This window comes from Aptenodytes forsteri, unplaced genomic scaffold (genome assembly GCF_000699145.1).
Source record: "Aptenodytes forsteri isolate BGI_AS27 unplaced genomic scaffold, ASM69914v1 Scaffold13, whole genome shotgun sequence".
In the NCBI taxonomy this organism is placed as follows: domain Eukaryota; kingdom Metazoa; phylum Chordata; class Aves; order Sphenisciformes; family Spheniscidae; genus Aptenodytes; species Aptenodytes forsteri.
This window is the reverse complement of record NW_008794543.1, coordinates 3,283,572-3,304,301: the sequence shown is the minus strand read 5'-3', so window position 1 is coordinate 3,304,301 and position 20,730 is coordinate 3,283,572. Positions and strand designations below refer to the sequence as shown.

Here is a 20,730-nt window from a genome sequence, read left to right as displayed (position 1 = left end):
GGTCGCGGCGCTGCCGCCTTCCGAAGAGCGCCGGAACCCCTGAAGGAGGGCAGGGGACTTGAGGCGTGCGCTCCGAAACGTGGCTGGGAGCAGCGCGGCCGGCGGCCTCCGGTCAGCGCTGGATCCGTCCGTCAGTGCCAGGTCACCGTGCTTCCCCTGCTGCCGGTACTTGCTGGCTATGCCTGCAGCTCAAGCTTCAGCACAGGAAAAGCTGAAGTACTGCCTTTGGGTTGCTCTCCGTTCTGTACTCTCCTCTATTCCTCAGCCTAAAGCTAAACCTAGACCGTTAGTGTTACCGTGCTACTTACTGTAACGAAGCACGAAAAGGGCAGGTCACTATTTTACATTTCTTAGAGAAGTGTAGGCATTGGGGAGGTGATTCAATAATGGACTTGTTTAGTGTAGCTCAACTGCAACCAGCTTCTTACTTACACCTACCAAACTCCCGTGTCCTTGCTCTTGGTGATTTTTGCTGGCATTGTGCGTTTCTTCAGTTCTGTCCCACCACACAGGTAGAAAATCCAGTTACAGCAGCTTTCCCTTTTGCTTTGTAACAAAGCACTACCTCTGGTCTCAGTCTTCTGCAGCTGGCTGAATTAACAGGAAACAAATAGGGTTAAAACCCAGCTAACCTACATTATGAGATAAATTAGAAATTCCACTGCATTTGCTACCTTATTAGTCAGATGAAGTCAGTCCCTGTTTTCACTAATCTGGACTTTCAAAAATAGAATTGAAGTGATTTTGTCCAAGATGCAACTTGTTTTTCAGTTCATAGGTCCACCGCTCTATTTTGTTGTTAGAGTTTTGTTCTCGGGCAACTGCTTGAAATAGCAGTCCAGAAACTAATGGAAAATCACATTTTCTCTTACTCAACAGGCCTGCCATCGAACAGTGACTCGACTAATATTGTAGCAGTTCTCGTCACTGCTAATGATGACAGTACTGCTAAGGAAGATTATAGGCCACTAGCAACATGCTCAAATCTCAAAGTTGTCCCTACTTTTTAGCAAGTGATTATACTTCCCAAGGTCCCTTCCAGCATGAACTAATTCATGATGTAAGTAAGTCAGAGTGCTTCAAAAGTGTATCTATCTTGAGTTTTTAAATCAAAAAGGTATTTTCGGTTCTCAGAATAGCATGCCACATCTACTTTTGTAAATTTGACAATCCCACCCCTTTCAATCAGCATATAAATGTTCCACTTATTCAAACATAAGCACAAGTATAGAGGGGACTTTTTCACGGGACCAGAATTTTATGTTTTACACACCAAAAAGAGGTACTTTCTGGAAAATTCAGTCTCATTCCTCCTTGCTTTTTAGGTTCCAAGCAGAGGAGACCTTCATATTAATGCCCTGTAAATTACACAAGTAACAAAAAAGTATTCACCTTTCACATTGTTATTTAAATATGAACTTAAATCTGCAAAATAAATACAAAAATCAACACAAATACTGTTTGTGAAAACAATGAGAAAACATGACAGAACAATGAATGGTCATATAGAAGTTTTTAATGTTTGATTAAATCATCACAGTAACCAGAATTTTTACTGTAATGATATGCAGCTCTACCACACTATTATAAATAAAAACATTAAGATCAATATTAAATACAGCTCTAGGCAACATCACAGATTAACAAAGAATGCATTCTTCATGAACCAGTAACTGAATGTTTTTAAAAAAAAAAAAAAAAAAGCTGATGCTTTCCCCCTCCCATCCACCACTTTTTTTTCTTTTCAAATTCGTAAGTTAAGTAAGGCGCTGGAAGTTTTACGTTAGAAAATTTTTGTTGCACAGCACAGGCACGCATACTTCATTATCAAACTTCTTAACGTATGTTTACCAGAAGACATCTTAAATGTCAACAGGGAAAGCTTAGCAGGTAAGAAGAGCAAGCAGAGATGCACAATTCATATGCAGCGCTCGGGATCCATACTGAAATTATAAAACACAGCAGGGGTGTGACCTGTATTTTAATTCACAGTACAGTCTGTAGAATTAGGTGCAAGTTAATACAGTACACGCAGCAGTGTTTTATGAGAACATCAGAAATGGCAGAGGTTTCCAACCGATGTAAAGCAATTTTTATACGTGTAGTGCATTTATATTCTTCCACTGTAGAAAGAAATTAGACACCAGAAATCAGCATCACAGACAACTTCCAGAGCTGCCTTCTATAAATGGGCCAAATCCTGCTCTTTGTAAAGTTTCTCTTCTGTAAAGATTCTTCAGGTTTACGCAATGTAACAGAACAAATTTTGAAACACTAGCACTGACTTCACATGGAAGAATACAGCTAGCTGCTGCAACACTCCCGTGTTAACACAGCCCTGTTGTTGTTGCCTGTTTCAGTTCCAAACCTGTTTTTAATACAGGGGCTGATCACCGTGAGCCTACTGGCACCTTTCACTTTCTACTGGGTTCCAGCTGCTGCAAGATATGAGGTGATGAGATGTAGATGGCAGTTTTATACTCAGAAAAATCAGTAAAAATTCAGCAGGCATTATTTTGGAGCTTGCCAGAAGTACCAGAACTTCATTTCAGTATGTTATTGTACTTAAGATAAAATCATACCGAGTACTTTGCGAATAAAGATGTTTGAGGTAACTATGATGAATGCCTTAGAGATACCTAGGATTATTATTTTAGACTTTTACCAGTTATATTTTCGCAGTCTTGTGGGCATAATTGTTAAAAGAAGGACATTTTATCTAACCCCATATTATAAAGCATGATTTTTGTCAGCCAGATTTCTTAATTTTTTTCCTCCCAACTTTAGGCTTATAGCATATTGCCTTTTTTCCTCTGCATGCGTTTGTGGTGGTTTGATAAAATGAATATGAAACAAGCTAATCTAGTGACTGGAAGGAAGAAAGTAAAGAAGTCAGGGATCTGTCAGTTCACCTGCTAGCGTGTGTGTTGCCGCTGAATTTTAAAGTCCTGCCAAAGTTTCAAGTACTGGATTCGATTCTGCCCCGCTGCTCATCTTCTGTGGCTACGTATCAGTTACACCTCTATATGCTTTGGGGGGGGGGAACAGTCAAAAGCAATCTAATAATTACAGTTGCTTTCTTCCTATTATTTTTAAAACCCTGCAGTTTTTTTAAATAAAATTTTAATATTACTGTTCCAGTTATCTGCTTTTAAAGGAAAAAGGAAATCTCAAGGTAACGGCAGTGAAAGTTACATTTGAAAATGCTCTTAGATGGATGTTGGATCACAAAGAAACCATTTTGTTTAAACCCTTCATCTAGTTGTAAACATTTGCTAATCCTCCATTACTTGCAGAGGATTATGAATTATTCTATAAAATCACATTAAAAAGGTAATTAGTTATGTGAGATATTAACTGATTCATATTTAATAGATTTTTTTAATCCATACAAATATAAATAAAGAATGGTAAAACTTCAAGAAAAATAATATACATTTAGTGCAAGTTATGAGTTAGATTTCTTCCTACCATGTCAGCAGTGGAACGTCTTTTGTGGAGAAGAAAAAATAAAAATGACCGTTCTCAAATTTTACAGGGGGGGAAAAAAAGATCTCCAGTGTTGTAGCATGCAGTTTTTACCAGATACACGTATACAGAATTGTTCCAGCTCTTAACTAGTAGAATAGCAGTATTTTTCCATATACTGCACAACATTGGTATATATCGTAGTGTTTTCAATAATACAAAAAATTGCATAAGACCAGGTCGCATTATTGATACTTTCTGCAGCAAAAACAGTCTTTTTCTTTGAAACGCTAGTTTCATCTGGTTTTAATTTTTCTCATATCACGACAGCAGATGGGTTGAAAGAAGTCTCGCATGGTTCCTGCAAGGTGTTTATTACCGGTTCAGTCTGTTTTTGTCGCAGTGGATCTGTACTGCCCCAAGCATTTCATGATGTACAAACTTACACATTTAATGGCACAAGAAAAACCTCCCTTCTTGTGATCAAACCTCAGTAACTCACAGTACATCTCAATATGAGAAACAACTGCTTCAAAAGGGCACACCAATTTTAAAGAGGCTTTGTTACGGCTCAGGAGAGAGAGAGAAATAAAGCTCTTCTGGAATGTAGAAAGGTGACGTGAAATAATTATACGTTTCGCGAGTTAACACAACAGTTTTCAATGGTAAAAAGGGCAAGACCTTTCAGTCTCCGTAAGATGGCTCAATTCAGAATGATCCCTCCAGAAACAGGGACTAATAACACATCTCTTCAATGCTGAAGTACCAGGCTGGGGCTGGAGAATTGCGCCACCTCGCACGGCTCACCCACTGCACTATCATGGCAGACCTGACGTCTCGGGACGCATCCAGTGCAGGACAGCAGCTCTCCCTTCCCACGCTCCCATCAGCCTTCCTCCTCGCCACATACTCCCCCAGACCAACTCCTGATTTCCAGCAGCACTGTTACGCAAAAACCCAGCTATCGTCTCTGATTTTAGGAGCATCCCCCAGACTAAAGTGTTGTGCTATTCAACAAATGAACCTCCTCTTCCGTTTCCTCTCTCTCCTCAGCTATGGGTTTCAGTTGAACATTATTGAGGCGGGGTCTTGGTTTGCCGTCTGGGCCATATGACGGAGGATATCTTTTTTTGTTATAATGCCAAGGAGGCGCCTGGAAAGGATAAATGGAAGATCGATATTAATCCAAGCAGGAAAATAATAAAGCAGAACAAATCTGTAGCCAAGTCCTTTTTGTTGACAGGAATAGAGCAAAAGTAAACAGCTGATTTTCTTATTTAAACAAAAACATTTTATTAATCAAAATATTGAGGAACCACCAGTTTGTTAAAAGACAGCAATGCTGAGACACCATAGCAGATGGTCTCTGACAGCTGTAGTCCGTTTTAATGAAATACAAGTAATACAAGTAGAGCCCATGACAATTTTTATTTAACTTTTGGTTTCTACAAAAATGAGATTTTGATTAGCGTATGCCAACAAAAAAGTAACAAAGAGGGACAAAGAAAAAAGAGGTATGAAAAAGAAGTGATATTGATCCCGTTTTGTAAGGGAGGCACGTTCCAACCTAGCCATCAGAAGTGACGTACCGCTTGATGGCCCAAAATCCTAATAGCAAATCAAACTTCCCTCCATTTTTAAATCGTAAGGATCCTTCCAGTCTGACGCACTGGCTCAGGCTGAACGTTATTCATAGGAGCACACTCTATTAGCCATGAAACTTTTGTAAAATAAACAATAGTTTTTTGATTTTGGAGGTCACAGCTTTAGAAAACAAACTGTGAATAATGCAAGAACATTTTCATTTTCCAATTTAGATACTGTGTTCTTATGACAGGGTCTTCATGGCTTTTAAAATTATAACTCTGCAAAATATCAAAAAGGGTGAGACTGTCCAAAAGGATAATATCACAGGAGAAGCAAAGAGCAGAATGAATGAGCTGCTGCCCTTGTTATTCTGGTTAGTACATTTCGTTTTGTCTTATTAAAGGACGCATGAAATACTTGTGAAATATGAGCATACAATGAGAACGTAGTTAGCATGTTTTGCACGTAAGCAGCTAAACTCGGTGGGTAGATTTAGAAGAGATGTAACTAGCAACCCATGTCCAAATTGAGCCAAAGTCTACCGTCTATCTAAGGTTAGTTCACAACATCATGGTTAAAACAGTATCTAGATTCTGAAGTCAACAGTCAACATAGTAGCGTGCCACGTAATGGCTTAGGATATCACTGAACGTTTTGTAAAGGAGTACATCAACTGCTGTAGGTAACAGCAGCAGAATCACAGGACTTTACTCAATATAAGAGTACTTTTAAAAAATCATGTTGATAAAGGGGGATTACAGGGAAGATCTAATGCTGTGATACATTAAAAACATGCTTGGCTTTGCTTCTCAAAAGACATGATACTTACTTTGCTATTTAACAGCTATTTAAAGCTGTCAAGATCAGAAAAAGAAATTTGCATATACAAAGATCTGAATTTGCATTAGGAGGGGAAAAAGTATTCCTAGCTGCGTGCTCTCCCACCTGGGGAAATCAGCAGATCAACTAGAAGGATCTATGTGATCTCAAGAACAAAAATACCAGAAAGTCTATTGTTTACTTCCTTTTAATGTTGTGACTAACAGTATGTCCATATTAACAGCTTAATTTCTACAAAAGGATTTTGCAAATGTTGTTTTATGTTTTAACACAAATTTTTAGCATATGATGATTTCATTGTTCAGCCGATGTCATAAAAGCCCTGAACAGTTCACAAGTTTCATGCTTCCTGACTTCTAATGTGTCTAATTATGAGATCTGATATATCTAATCACCAAGGGTTCGACGTGCTGCTTTAGTTGCTCGAGATGCTCTAATATGTTCTTCTTTGTGATGATCCCCAAGACAATCCTGAAACAGATCATGTTATGCTAATAACTGTGTGTGAAATCAAATTAAAAAAAAAAGTTCTAATCATAATGAGAAAGGATTAAAATAGAGCAAAACTAAAAAAAAAAAAAAAAAAAAAAAAGAAAAAGGTTGCAGGAAAGCTGATGAGCTAATTAAATGAAAAATGATTTCAAAGTCAGTACCCTTTCCCAGACATTGCCTTTTTTCTTTTTCTCCCAAAATGCTGAACACAATTGGGTCTTGAACCACCCCAGAGCAGTATGTTTCTCATATCAAGTACACGTCAGGGAAGCATACTTCATCCCTTCTCCCCAAATTCACGTCTCTTCAGGTTTTAGAGGCACTGAAACTAGAATCTACTTTATTTCCTTTGTTTCATAGTTATTTCTCCTCACACGTACAGATCATTATTCATGTTTTAACAAGCCACAGTAGACGAACAAAGTAATAACTGTGTAAAGTCATAGCAATTGAGGTTTGAAGCTGCACTATAGAGCAGGGTTATCTGGTGTCCCTAGAAACAGACATATTCAGACAAATTTCTCATTTGTGACAGTATAAATCAAAAGCAACTTCCTGAAATGGACATTCTGGTACAAATTAGGAAGAGTGAGACTCAGTCTTAACGTATCTTTATGTTTGTCATCAGCACCAATTTCTGCACAGTTCCTATTCCAATCTGGATTGGAACCAGTAAGTTGATGTGTGTCTTTATGTGGGTATATTCAATTTGCAGGAAATTTGCCAAAATCTAGATTAGTCCTTGATGCCATGTGGCTATATGTCATAGCTAAATACCACTAGTACGAGTATTTACTATCTGATCTTGTTGTAATGGACAGCGTACTCATGGACTATCACAAGTTTGTAAATTGAATTAGGACAACAAATACGAATGTCTGAAAACAGTGAATTACTAAAGCCATCTATACTTGCTGCTACTTTATCATAAAATAGTTAAAAAATTACAGTAGACTTCAACATAGCTTTGCACAATTAAGCTTTCTTTAGAGCCGGTTTTAACATCAATGTCAATGTTTGAGCACTCAACCACAACAGAAACGAATAAAAAAAAAATCATAGTAAATATTCTTCATTGAAGTTTTATCAATTCAAATTTCCCTCCCCAAAACAAGAATAATTGCATGCCTGCACTGATGACTACATGTGAGATCATGATGTCCTTTCTCCATCAGAGAAAGGTTTTTTAAGTCATTTATGTTTCTGAAAACATCTACTCGCCATTCAATACAGGGATGCATTGAAGAGAAAAAAGCAGAACATTTAAAATAAATTTGTTTTAAAATAAATCTGAAAAAATAAACTTGGAAACCAATGCGATATTTAAATATTTGCCACTCATAGCAGCAGTCCTTTTGCCCACAGCGAAACAAAGTAAGTCCCACCCATTTCAGGTTTCTTGGGTTTTGTTCCATGGACACTGATCCTAAATGATGCAGATGAGCAGACAATGTTTCACTCCCCATGTGCCTTAAAAGAAGTGCTAAAGAGAAAGCAGGATACTATGGTAGGAGCTGCAATGTTGTGTGTCAAGTGTTTAACACAAGAGATACAAGAAAGCAGAATGTTAAAGGAACAGCTACACAGAAAAGGATCATGTAAAAAAAGGAGCAGTTTAGATAGGCAATTATAATGAACATTTATGTTTCCATGCCTAGGGCTGATTTATTTAGTGGGTACTCACATGGCAACTCCCTATAGTCTCATTTACAAACATTCTAAATCTTAAAATTACTTTCTTGAAATATTTTGAAGTATAGAAACAAAGGTTGCAGATTGAAGTTCCAGAACTAGTAGCAGTTTTATTTAGTTGTTAGTATTCCAAAATCAAGAGCTTGGTGGTAATCGCCATCAGTAAACTCCGGAAGAGGAGATACTGACTGGATCATTTTCTCCCTTACTTTTTATGAACCCAGATATTTTTAGAAGTTCAATAGCTGATACACTGCACATTGCCAGAACACATATAAGAACGAGGAAATACAGGCCTTGGACTGTGTACCACACAAGACTAAATTTCTGCGAGACAAGTTGTGTCTCCTCCACATGCAAGTTGCGCACGCAAAATTTGCTGAATGAAAGCTGATTTTTAAAAGAACATCTTAAAATGACTGAAATCACCTGCCTGCTCACTTGGAATACAAGGGAGGAGTAAGAATTTAAGAGAGGTGCCACAGCACAGCACCTTCTTAACGAACAGTTGGGGTCCTTGGTTGCAGTACCAAACTTACGGGTTCAAATACCACGATCCTGGAATATATCCTGGTTCAAATACTCTGATCCTGGAAGTGAAAATTACTGTATCTAACAAAATGAACAGCATTGCTGCCGCTTTACTCACCCATTGTGTGTTACAAGGCACTGCCTCAGACCCAGCTTCCGGAAAATATCCACCACTATTTCCATGGGTGTGTGGTCTGTCACGGTGAAAGGGCTCATATCAAGTATGCTTCTAAGCTTCAAAGGTCGAGGGCTTTCTGCTGGAAGCGATGGGGTATGCTGGGCAAAACAGACCCTGGAACTGCCAACAATCCCTTCCTGCTTCTTTCTAGCACTTTCTTTAAGAAAAAGAGGGGAGGGGGGAAACAGCAGAGGAGGAAGAATTTACATTCTTGGAGTAAGATAATTTAGTGCAACAGACACATCAATCAACACTACCAGGCTCTGATGTTATTCTCTAGATGCTGATATCCTGATATATGCTATTTTGATGTGTCTCCATAGCCACTGCCTTTTCCTTAAGAAGTGTTGGTGCAGGAATCGCAAAAGCCATCTACCATACAGCTTTAGCCATTCTTTGGCTACTACCTTTCTCACTCCATAAATAACTTTTATTTACTATAAAGAGGTGGAAAGACTTAAAAACTAACGTACAGGAAGCACATAGACGGCTGCTGAAAAAACTGTCAAGGGGAAAGCCAATCTCAACTGACAGCTCCCCTGTCATGATTCCAATGGCTGTAATTATTGGTGGTTTGAAACCAAAGAACGCGTTTCTGATCGCTCTGAAAATGTCTTCTTGTTTATAATGAATTTATTTAGCTTTGTGTGAACTGGATCCTCTTCCTTTTCATGTCTTCATCACCTTGGTGACATCAGCATCCCTCCCTGCACCCTGAACTATTTCACACAACTGACTCTCTAAAGGCAGCCAAAACCCAAGACTAAGCAACTTGCACTGTGCAATCTCAGCAGCTGAAATGAGTCTTACCCGTGAAAGCATATTATTAGAAGAGTGTTCTGCTATTCCCCCATTTACTCTTAAGCGAATGCAAACTTAAAACAGTATCATGTCTATAATAATTTCCAAGTTTTGGACATTCCGATACATCCTACATAGTGTAGTACCATAGTATACACAGTATTAAGACCACAGGCGAAAGTTTTACTGAAGTAAAAAGTGTTGTGTTCACAAAACATTTTTTTAAAAAGGTTCAGGAGACTTTTGTGTCTCTTTCTCAAGTGTCATAGTTAGAGAGATACTTGTCAATGTACAATCTTATGAATTACGAAAAAAAAACCCACAGTAGTTTAAGATGCAGCTTCCATCACTGATTTCATGCACCAAATGTTACAGTTTTGTAACATTTTCTTACATAATAATGATTTTTTCCTTTGGTTATGGTAGTATCCTCAAAATCCACAGAATTTTTCTTGCCAGTGCACAAAACGTTGTCACAAGTATCACACAAGTTCTAACACTCGCCCAGAGAAAGACGGCCCAAACAGGGCTTGCGTGCTCATGTGCCCAGGGCCAAATTTCCCATTACACAAACAAATTGAAACACAGAAACCTAAAATAATTACTACTTCACTTCTCTCTTCATAATACAATCTTAGTTGTTATAACAACAGTAAATAACATACTGTCAGAGAAGTACAATATACATTTAAATTTAAAAATTACTTGGATAGTAATTCTCACAGAATCCTGCTGTTCTAAAATAAGAATTACTCAATTTTGAAGAAGAATGTTAATGTAGCGTCACTTGAGGAAAACAGATACTAGCAAAACCCTCAAAACAAAAATACCGGACTAGATGACATTTTGGCCTGCTTCAGTATGACAACTCTTGTTTCTATAACAGAGAGATTAACATTTTCTCCATTTCAGAGCCTGCTATTGAAGATAATCATATACTTCAATAAAGGAACAGACAGCCTGTGCAAGGCATCCAAACCTGAAATAAGTCTAGACACACACAGAGTAAATTCTGTTTTAAGCTATAAAATCATTTAAATTGGCATATATAATCATGCAATACTGGAAGATAATTACCTATTGCAATAGTTAAATCTCTTCTTAGAGCAAAGCCCACTAGTCTCTGCGATTCTTTTGACATAATAACAGGAAAACCATTATAGCTGGTTTCATTGATCAAGTTTTCTATGTCTTCGACTGTCATATTATCTTGCGTCAGAACTGCTAAAGGTGGATCGCTTCTTCGAGGTCTCATAACATCAGCAGCCAGTGTTGTGTGAGTAAATTCTTCCTTTGCATCCAAGAAAGGGTATCCGTTCAGTCGGATGTGTGCCTCATAGATGCCTTCCCTACCAAAGGCATCTCCTACCCACTTACTGGTCATGACTGCAGCCATTAGGGGCACAATATATTCCAGCCCTCCTGTTAGCTCAAAGACAATAACTACCAGGGACACAGTCATCCTTGTCACGCCACCTGCAAGAAAAATGGTAGCCGGTAACATTCTAGTATCAGATAACAATGGATTTAGAATTTCCTGCCTTCCTGTTGAGAACTACAAACATAACTTTGCCATTAAAGGTCATCTGACGAACATCATTCTGTATAATGCAAACAGAAGCAGACAGGAAAAATGAACACAAAACTTTTAGAAGTAAAAGCGAGCTTTAGGGAAAATTCCGAGAAAGTCAGAGAATAAAGGGATTCGAAAAATATGTGCAGTTCTTTCACGTAAACTAAGAATAAAACAATGTATTTCTCCATACCACATCTAGGTTAAAAATACTGAGAAATGCAAGGAAATCCAGTAAGATAAGAATTTGGAAAAAGAATGGAACTAATGCAGGGAAGTCACAGGCAGCAGTTCAGCAGCTGTGATGTCCAAAGGATTAGGAATTTAATGCTGTTGCTGAATCAAAAAAGCTAAAGAGAATTCTGAGCTGATGAAATATCTTTCTTGGACAACGGGAGAAGACAGGGATTGTATTTCTCTTTTGTTAGTATTCAAGATGTTTTTTCTGCCAAGGTTTCTGATGCCGTATCTTCAATCAATAAAAGAATACGATCTTTCTTTCCATGCATTTGAAAGTGATTCAAGTTGATCTATTAAAAGACAAAACCACCTCTCCAAAAACTAAATTTGTACCTCTAGTTTACTTGGTCACTCAAATGCACTTTTCCTTAAGGAAAAGGTCTACTTTTTTGCAGAATCTGTACTAATAGCTTTTAAGTTTAATTTCTGAGGCAATGAAGTTATAAGCTAGGACAAGACGAGACCTTCAGAAAACCTCTCCTAGTTTAGGTGCCCAACCTCCTTCCATGAAGCTGATTTTCAACAGTTTGTAAATCAGACTTGTTAAAAATATCTCAACCTGAACTCCTCGAATCATCAGACACTTCTGAAAGTTTTGTTTGGATTATGAATGTCAAGAACATTTTTAGCAATTCATGTAGATGTGGCAGCTGATCACGTCACCTCCTTGTAATAATTTCAACAGTACTTGACTCTGCAAATCCTCTACTTCATACATTTCAAGAAACTGATTTTTCTGACTGATGTAGTAATGACACCTCTTGATACCAAAAAGAGAAAGCAAACACTACTATTTAAATTCTTCTATTTTTCATCAATTTAAATTTCACATTATTCCTCAGATCACAAGGATCTGACCGTCTCGTGTAGAGATGTGAATGTATTATTCTGAAGAGAGAGAAGTCCATATAAAAAGCTGTTCCAAAACTGCACACGTTTATATCTCCCTTCATTTTTAATCATTATTTTGGCAACATACAAGAAATCATATACATTTTCGTTACCTAAGCATGCAGCAGCACCAACCATGGCATAAAGACCAGGTGTAATACAGTCAGCTCCAACTTCACACCACTCCTTGAAAATGAACCAGTCATGATGGTAGTAAGCCAGCTGCTCCACTGCAATTCCTACAATCCTTCCTGCTATTGCTCCAATTGCCATACTAGGTATGAACAACCCAGATGGAACCTGCGACAAAAACAGAAGAGCTGTTGTCATGCTGATGGAACATACCCGATGCATAGTTTTACAAGTAATTTTTTTTTTTTTTGCCAAAAGAGATGCAAATGCTCAAACTGTCATGTTAAAAACATGTAAATTGACATTGCAAGGTTAGTAAAACTTAACACAATGCTATTGATACCTCTGATCAACCTGGTTAGCTGAATCCATTTCATGAGCACATTTGTTTGTATTTTACTGTACACTTAAGAGCAAATCTGTCGCCAACACAGGACCACAAACCAGACTCTCAGTGCCAACAGCACAAGTTTTACCATATGTGTATCCAATCTGAGCTGCGCTACTAGTACTGAAAAGTCAGCCTTACTATTTCCCAACTCCCTTATTACTTCATGTTCCTCTGAGTCAACATTCACTTACTAAACAAGCTTTGCACATAGGACTGCCTTCCCAAACTGCTTCCTAACACTGCTATAAATTAGATGGCCAACTAAACAGGTGATTTTTAAAAGAAGGTTTGCTTACTATATTGCAGTTTCCCGTACAAAGTTGTGTATATAGAAGGCTAAATACACTAAGAGAGAAAAAGGCAGGACAACTCCCATTGCAAAAAGTAGGTAACACATTACTGTAAAAAAAAAAAGTTCCTACTGTAATTTTAGTTATTGAAACTGTTTTTCTGTTATTAACTAAAACCTGAAAAGGCCACAAAGCCTTGTCATACCAACACGGCTTAGTAAAATATTACTGCAAGTCTTGCTTTTATCAGCAGCTTCATAAGGAGTGAGGGTTCATCTGAGAAACTGCTGTTGTATATCTTTTCTCCTCCTTAGGAAGCTAATCTTCTTTCCAAAAAACATACTGGTGTCTAAATGTCTCATTAAACTGGAAATGCCCGCTGCTTCTCCTCACGGCAGTTGTTAGTATCAAAATATTTTCTACCGTGACTGAGGTACAGATCTGACTACAAATAAGTAGTAGAATTTTTACATTTTGTCTAAACACACCTACACCCATCTTGTCAGAATACCTTCATTAAAAAATTGCACTGCTGGTGTAACCGGACACGTAATTTAATTTTTTTCCACTGTACAGCTGTGAAATTTCAGTATTGTGCAATTGCAAACTACAGATTTTGCCATGGAATCCAATAGCTGGTGCAGAACTGTATTTCAGAATCTATTTGCATCATCATCATTATTATTATTGCCAATATTTATGGTTGCAAAGATGATTTCTAACAGACAAACCAAGGACAAACAAACATAGCAAACTGTGTTTGAAAGCCAGCAGCACAGGTTTTGGGGAAAAAATTTAATGATCCTTCATTCCCATCCTAAATTACCTAATACTTCAGTGTTGATAGAGGTAACTATTCAATGCTATCGTTTTAGTGTAATATCCAAATTGTGCATTTATACCACTACTGTTATTTCCCACAATTAATCATGCATCTAAACGCCTTTCTAACTGTTAAAATCCAAATTTTTTCTTGAGTGAAATTCTTTCTTGGTGAACAGTTCAATAGCACCCTGAAAAAATAACATTTCAGATATAAAAGTAATGGAATAAATCTTTGAAACTGCCTCAGATTCTAGTCTGCTACAGCAGTACGCCACAGAAATTCAGTCTCCACATGGAAATTACATCCACATTGTTTCTAGTCTTTTGTTAACCTTTTTTATGCATCTAGCTCCTTCTCTTCTTTCCATCACATGTGGATAATGGTTATCAGTCTAACTGTAATTATGATTTTTCAGCTGCATTCGTTTGCATAAGCCTCTGAATCACAAGCCACAAAGTGGTGAGGAACGTTCACTGAGAAGGAGCAAGGAAAAAAAGTTAGGTTCTGCCTTGTCTCAGCTTTCTTCTTCAGTGCATGCCAGCCTAACTCAAGTTACACTACAGAGGAAAAGATTTATTCTGTGGCACATGTATCATCTTTGAAACAAGCAAGGAATCAGGATATGGGTGCAACTTTCCACCTTTTTGGTAGTGTAGTTGCATACCAGTCAGGTTCTGAGGCAAAGCTGTAAACCCACCCCAACTGTTGACCATCAGCATTTAGACACAGTAACGAGTCTACTGATAATAAGCAGTACAGTAGAAGTACAAAACCTGGAAAGAAAATAAAAAATGAAACAAAAAAACCAAACAAACCACTGCCCAATCAGCTTCCTGGTGATCCTTGTTCATGGCAGTAAGAGCGGCAGGAATCACCATGCTCCACAGGCAGCAGCTAAGTTGCTTTCCTTACCTCACAGGAAAACAGTTCCTGTGGAGGAGACTTGTGTGTTTGCACATGGCTACAGCTCCAGGAACAGACCTGGAGAGCCCAGAGGATCCTTAATGATGATTTAAATGACAAAGTCGTCTTTTTAATTTTTTTTTTTTTAAATTTTGAATTTTCTCCTCCTTTCATAGAAATAAAGCTTAAAATGTAAATAAATATAACATTAAAGTGACATCCCCTTCTCCAGATACTGGCTGACAGTCTAACCAGTCATACACTTTAAAGCTTCAGACAAATGTATGTAGCAAAGTCCCATCAATGACAGCAGCATGACTCCTTGCCTATTGGCAAAGTGATAAATATATTCTTACAACTTCACAGAAATATTTCCACCAAATTGCAGATGCTGAAGTTATGAGAAAATGAACCAAAACCAGATGAAGTGTAAGCTCTACCCTTCTGTAATCTAGTGAATTCTAATACACAAAGTGTGATCCTGTGGTGACAATCCCATGAGAAAGAGCCAGATGCACACGAACACATGAATGGTAAGAAATGTTATAATGCTTAGAATGGCAGAGCCCTAGATATAAGTGAAATACAGTAAGTGAATACAACAGATTGGAGTGATCGTATTGGTGAGTAATGTCTGAAATTTTGACCTATGGAAGACAAGCATTCAAGATATACACAATGGCTTTCTCTTACCCATCAACCAATATACGGATGTGCTGGTTTTGGCTGGGGTAGAGTTAATTTTCTTCACAGTAGCTCGTATGGGGCTATGTTTTGGATTTGTGGTGGAAACAGTGTTGATAACACAGGGATGTTTTTGTTATTGCTGAGCAGTGCTTACACAGAGTCAAGGCCTCTTCGGCTTCTCACCCCACCCCACCAGCGAGTAGGCTGGGGGTGCACAAGAAGTTGGGAGGGGACACAGCTGGGACAGCTGACCCCAACTGACCAAAGGGACATTCCATACCATATGACATCATGCTCAGTATATAAAGCTGGGGGAAGAAGAAGGAAGGGGGGACGTTTGGAGTTATGGCATTTTTTCGCATTTGTTGCGTTACAACAACGGAAAAAAACTTCAAGTAACAGACTGCAGCATCTTCTAAAATATCAACACATGAGAAACACAACACAATATTGTTCTATCAATTACAGAATGACAGAATGGTTGAGGTTGGACGTGACCACTCCAGATTGTCTAGTGCAACACCTCTGCTCAAGCAGGGTCAACTACAGCAGGTTGCCCAGGATTGCATCCAGTCAGGTGTTGAGTATCTCCAAGGATGGAGACTCCACAAGTTCTCTGGACAACCTATTCCAGTGTTCAACTACCGTCACAGTAAAGAAGTGTTTTCTTATGCATGCAGTTACATGGAACAGCAATGTAGACTGAAAAGTTAAAGCCAGTTTAAACACAAATCCTGCTTAGGGAACATTCTACAACGTGTTTGTGTTAAGACACATTTGATAATGATGTAGTTCCAAAAAACTATGAAGGGAGCCTGACAAGACATAAAATGATGAAGGCATGACAGTTGTATGTTGTTCAGAAAACAGCTACAGGTTGGAGAGAAGCTGAAGAGAGCTCCAAAACAGATCTACGAAATGACCAGGAAAGATGAAAATTACGCTGCTTTGTAATGGAGAAGAAATTCCCATTACAGTCACATGAACAAAGCTCGCTTTCTAGTCATGACATGCAAAACTGGAAATTTCAGAAAATCATCATCATCGGCTCCCTTTGACAGTCTGCAGTAATTACATATATGTGATAAATACAAAGAGGGGATTAAAAAAAAACCCTACAAGTTGTTCAAGAGGTATAGTCTTTTCTTCTTCCATGTAACAGGACTAGGGAATCTGAGTGGTTATGTTTGAACTCAGCTCTTGGAAATTTTAGAATCATCCTTATTGCTGCATCAGGCCCATACAAACAGCCATCCACCCACATCACTTACTGTTCCCTATTAAATTTAGCATGCGTTTCTATTCAGCTGAACAAAGGGCTAGTTTGAATTTAACTAAACTCAATATTGTTTTCTACAAGAATTGCTTACTAATCAACAGTAAAAAGACCTTTTTTTAAAAGAACCACACATGAAAAAAATTCTATAAACAAAGCTACTAGCTTTGAGAGATGAAAAATGAGAAAGGTAATAATTAAATAATCACAGCAGATGATGCAGCCACTGCATTCACACTTACCTTGATACCAAAGGTGAAGACTGTCATGATTATTTTAAATATGAGTGCTAAACACAACTGCCATATAGCTGAATAGACTCCAGTGCCTGCTGGACGGTCAGGAATATCATCTACTATTTTGCTCGCGTTCATATCATTTCTGTAGTCACAGAGGGAGGAGGATTCCAATGGCCCACAGTCTGTGAAGAGCTCCTTAATAAGCTCACTGGTGTTTAGCCTTGTATATGGATTAGGAAATGCAATGACAGCTGTTATTGCTGCAACAATAATAACCTCCAGGACAGGATACTTCCCAAATTTCGTAGATTTGCGTCGACGACACCATGCGATGTTTGCTCGGATGAAAAACGCTCCCCAGAGCCCACCAAATACTCCCAGAAGAATAAAAGGAAGCAGTTCAAAAAGGTACCAAGGAGTGTGATATTCCACATAAAAAAGAACTAGACGGCTATTACCAAAAGGATTGATGGACCTTAAAACAAATGCAGCTACTAAAGCAGCAAAAAACGATCTCCATAAAGTTTTCAGTGGGAAATAGTAACTGACCTGCAAAAGGCAATACATGAGAATTATTAGTGATTCAATTAAAAATATTGGAAAGACTGTTTTATGCACGTGTTACAGTACTGCTGCTCACACAGTATATACAAAAAAAAAAGTACTCTTACATTATCAGTATTATTCCTATCACTTGGAGCACTGGTGCTCCAGCACATACTACATTTTTATAAAGCTCTACAACAATTCATACTTACATCAGTTTTAAAGACAATACTAAAGCAGTATTGAAACCACTGCTGTTTTAAGACTGTTAGGAAATAATGCATAGTAATTTATGTTTAAAAGTTGCTCTGTTTATAAGTATCTCTTTCTAGCTTTCATAAGAACCAGACTGTGTACTAGCTGCTCTCTTGAATTTCCTGCTAATACTTTCATCTCCATTCAACCTACACTGAAATGTTTCTTGCAGATGTGTTATTTTTATGAAGTATGATTAAAACATTAAAAAAAAAAATCCTCAAAACAGAGCACGCAATTTCATACTTAAACCCCACACAGCCTGATTTGAATTTTGAGAGAGTTTTCTTCTGAGCTTTTTCAGAATTTTTTTGGCAACAAAGGAATTCCTCAAAATCGCCTAATGATATAGCAAAAATATACATGATAGAATATTCTGCTTCCTTTTTTCAATTCAGAGATTTTTAAATTTTTAGGTTTTTTAAAAATGCTAATGATCTAAATAACATTCTTATGTATTTTGAAAACAATTAAAGAAAACTAATTTAATACAAAACATTTATTGGAGAAGACAGTTTGGTTGCCTTGGAGGTCAGTTTTATAGCATATTTGCCTTTTTAATAATTAATGTATTAAATTGTGTTTAGTATCTGAAACTTTAAGAAATGTTTAAAAACTTGCTTCATAAAACTGTCAAATAGGTTTCTAAAGCCTCTTTCAAAATGAAAAAAAAAAAGAGCCCAATTTTTTTTTTTTTTAGAATACACTCCTAGAGTGAAAAACCGCTGTATCTCTATCTGTATGTAAACTGTAATTATTAACTGACTCAGCCCTTCTCCAGAAAAATATAACTGAGAATAAAGCAAAGCTGACATTCATCCAAAGAAAAGAAAACATATCTTTAGGAGTTTGCTGTAACAGGACTCTTGACTTTGAAATGTGGGTCCAAAAATAATTTCCTTCTTAGGAAAGACTCCACAGCTTAAAGGAGCCTGAGACTATTCATGCTAAAAGAGACTGTTTTTAGTACTTATCCTTCAGTGCCATCTCTTGACATACCTCCTCCAGACTGAAAAGGACTCCACCAATTGGGGCACCAAAGGCTACAGATACTCCTGCTGCTGAGGCAGCTGACAACACCTGGAAAAGAACAATGGTGAGGGTTTTTTTTGCAGTCTGTGATATGCTTTAAACAGGAAGAACAGAATCTCATTACAGTTATCAGTTTCTTCTATGTTTCTATCAAGGACACACAGAATCGCTAACAGAAAAGCATCAAGTAAGTGTATCGGAATGCTCATACGATGTGGCCAGTGGCCACATCAGCCACCAACCATACTAGCCCTGACAAAGCCAAGGATGCTGCTCAAAGCCTCCCCAGCGAAGCACCCAAAGAAGTCTATGCTTCAGTATGAAACTGCTGATGATCTCATTTTCAAGAAATTGTAGTAAGCTTTCTCTGTGCTACATGTGTGTGGCGAAGTCCACCAATCACAATTATTATTCAAGGGACAAAAATCGATGACAGACTACATAGCTTTTATATCAGTCCTGGAGATCTGTGCTCAGTAGTCTTCAAGCAAAAAATTGCAAAAAGATCTGAGGTGAACTGAGATTAAGGGAGAGATTAAGAGGAACTGAAGCAGCAGCTGGTCCTACAGCATCATGGATGAAATATGTTCAATATATGAGGATGGTTAAAGTGCGTGCTAATTATAGCAATATTGGATAAATTCCTTGCAAGAACACTGACCCCCAGGTAGTAGCCCTTACACAGCTGTGGAAGAATACACAGAGAAACTCAAAGAATTATTACATTATTCTGAGATAAGCAGCTAAACCACACGTAAGTTAAATGATTTACGAATACACAGCTTTGAAACAGTGAACCCAAATTTCCCATGTTCTGCAGTCTCCTTCTAGAAGTAGGAGTTGAACCTGAGAAATGAAGCACAGCTGGGACGACACCCTTTTTTATTTTACAATACAAGAAGTTTATTGAATTAATAAGAATGTTACATCTTGCTACTCTCTCTGACTTTACTTGCTTTCATTAGCACGGTTCTCTCTACGGGGTTTACATGACAAGATTTTTGTAGCAGGGGGACTGCAGGGGTAGCTTCTGTGAGAAGACATCAGAGGCTAAACCTACATCCAATACAGCCAGTTCCAACTGGCTTTGAAGTGGACCTGCTACTGCCCAAAGCTGAGCCTGTCAGTGATGCTGGTGGTGCCTCTGTGGTAAGAAAGGGTAAAAAGCACCGCACAGCAGCTGTGAGAGAGAGGAGCAAGAAAAATGTGAGAGAAACAGCCCTGCAGACACCAAGGTCAGTGAAGAAGAAGGGGGAGGAGGTGTTCCAGGAACCAGAGCAGAGATTCCCCTGCAACCTGTGGAGAAGACCATGGTGACGCAGGCTGTCTCCCTGCAGCCCAAGGAGGACCATGGCAGAGCAGATCTCCACCCTGCAGCCTGTGGAGGACCTCACACCAGAGCAGCTGGATGTGCCCTGAAGGAAGCCGCAGTCTGTGGAGAGCCCACGCCAGAGCAGGCTCCTGGCGGGAGCTACAGCCTGTGGAGCGGAGCTCACACAGGAGCAGGTTTTCTGGCAGGAACTGCAGCCTGTGGGGGATCCCGGCTGGAGCAGTCTGTTCCTGAACAGGTACACAGGTAGTGTTTTCCTCAATCCCTACAGCGGCAGGGAAGAATACTGAAAGGAACAGGAAAACACACCTGACCAACACGTGGCTCAGGGGCTGGTGCCATCAGCGGAATTTTGGCTTTTTTGATCATGGGGAGGTTTACACAGCATGGGGCCTGCTGGTGACAGATGAGTTCCGCTGACTCACAGGGGGAAAAGGATCATTGCTCGTGAATTGGCGGGGCTCATCGAGAGGGCTTGAAACTAGGTTTGAAGGGGGAAGGGGATAAAACCAGGCTCACTAGAGATGAGC

At 38.5% G+C, this 20,730-nt stretch overlaps 1 protein-coding gene across 4 annotated transcripts in view; it reads right to left on the bottom strand.

The window, feature by feature from the left end:
- Positions 1-1,498: 1,498 nt before the first annotated feature.
- The window catches only part of CLCN3 (chloride voltage-gated channel 3), a 59,208-nt gene continuing 39,976 nt past the window's right edge, over positions 1,499-20,730 (bottom strand). For 2 of the 4 annotated variants that reach the window (XM_009272329.2, XM_009272331.2), the window contains exons 7-12: positions 18,838-18,918; positions 17,041-17,586; positions 12,407-12,593; positions 10,667-11,065; positions 8,729-8,945; positions 1,499-4,621 (exon numbers count right to left, since the gene is read on the bottom strand). In XM_009272329.2, the coding sequence (XP_009270604.1) occupies positions 4,531-4,621; positions 8,729-8,945; positions 10,667-11,065; positions 12,407-12,593; positions 17,041-17,586; positions 18,838-18,918 (1,521 nt within the window). In that variant the 3' untranslated portion in view covers positions 1,499-4,530. Of the gene's footprint in view, positions 6,367-8,728; positions 8,946-10,666; positions 11,066-12,406; positions 12,594-17,040; positions 17,587-18,837; positions 18,919-20,730 lie in introns of all 4 variants that reach the window. The other 2 variants (XM_009272332.2, XM_009272330.2) reach the window with 2 other exon arrangements.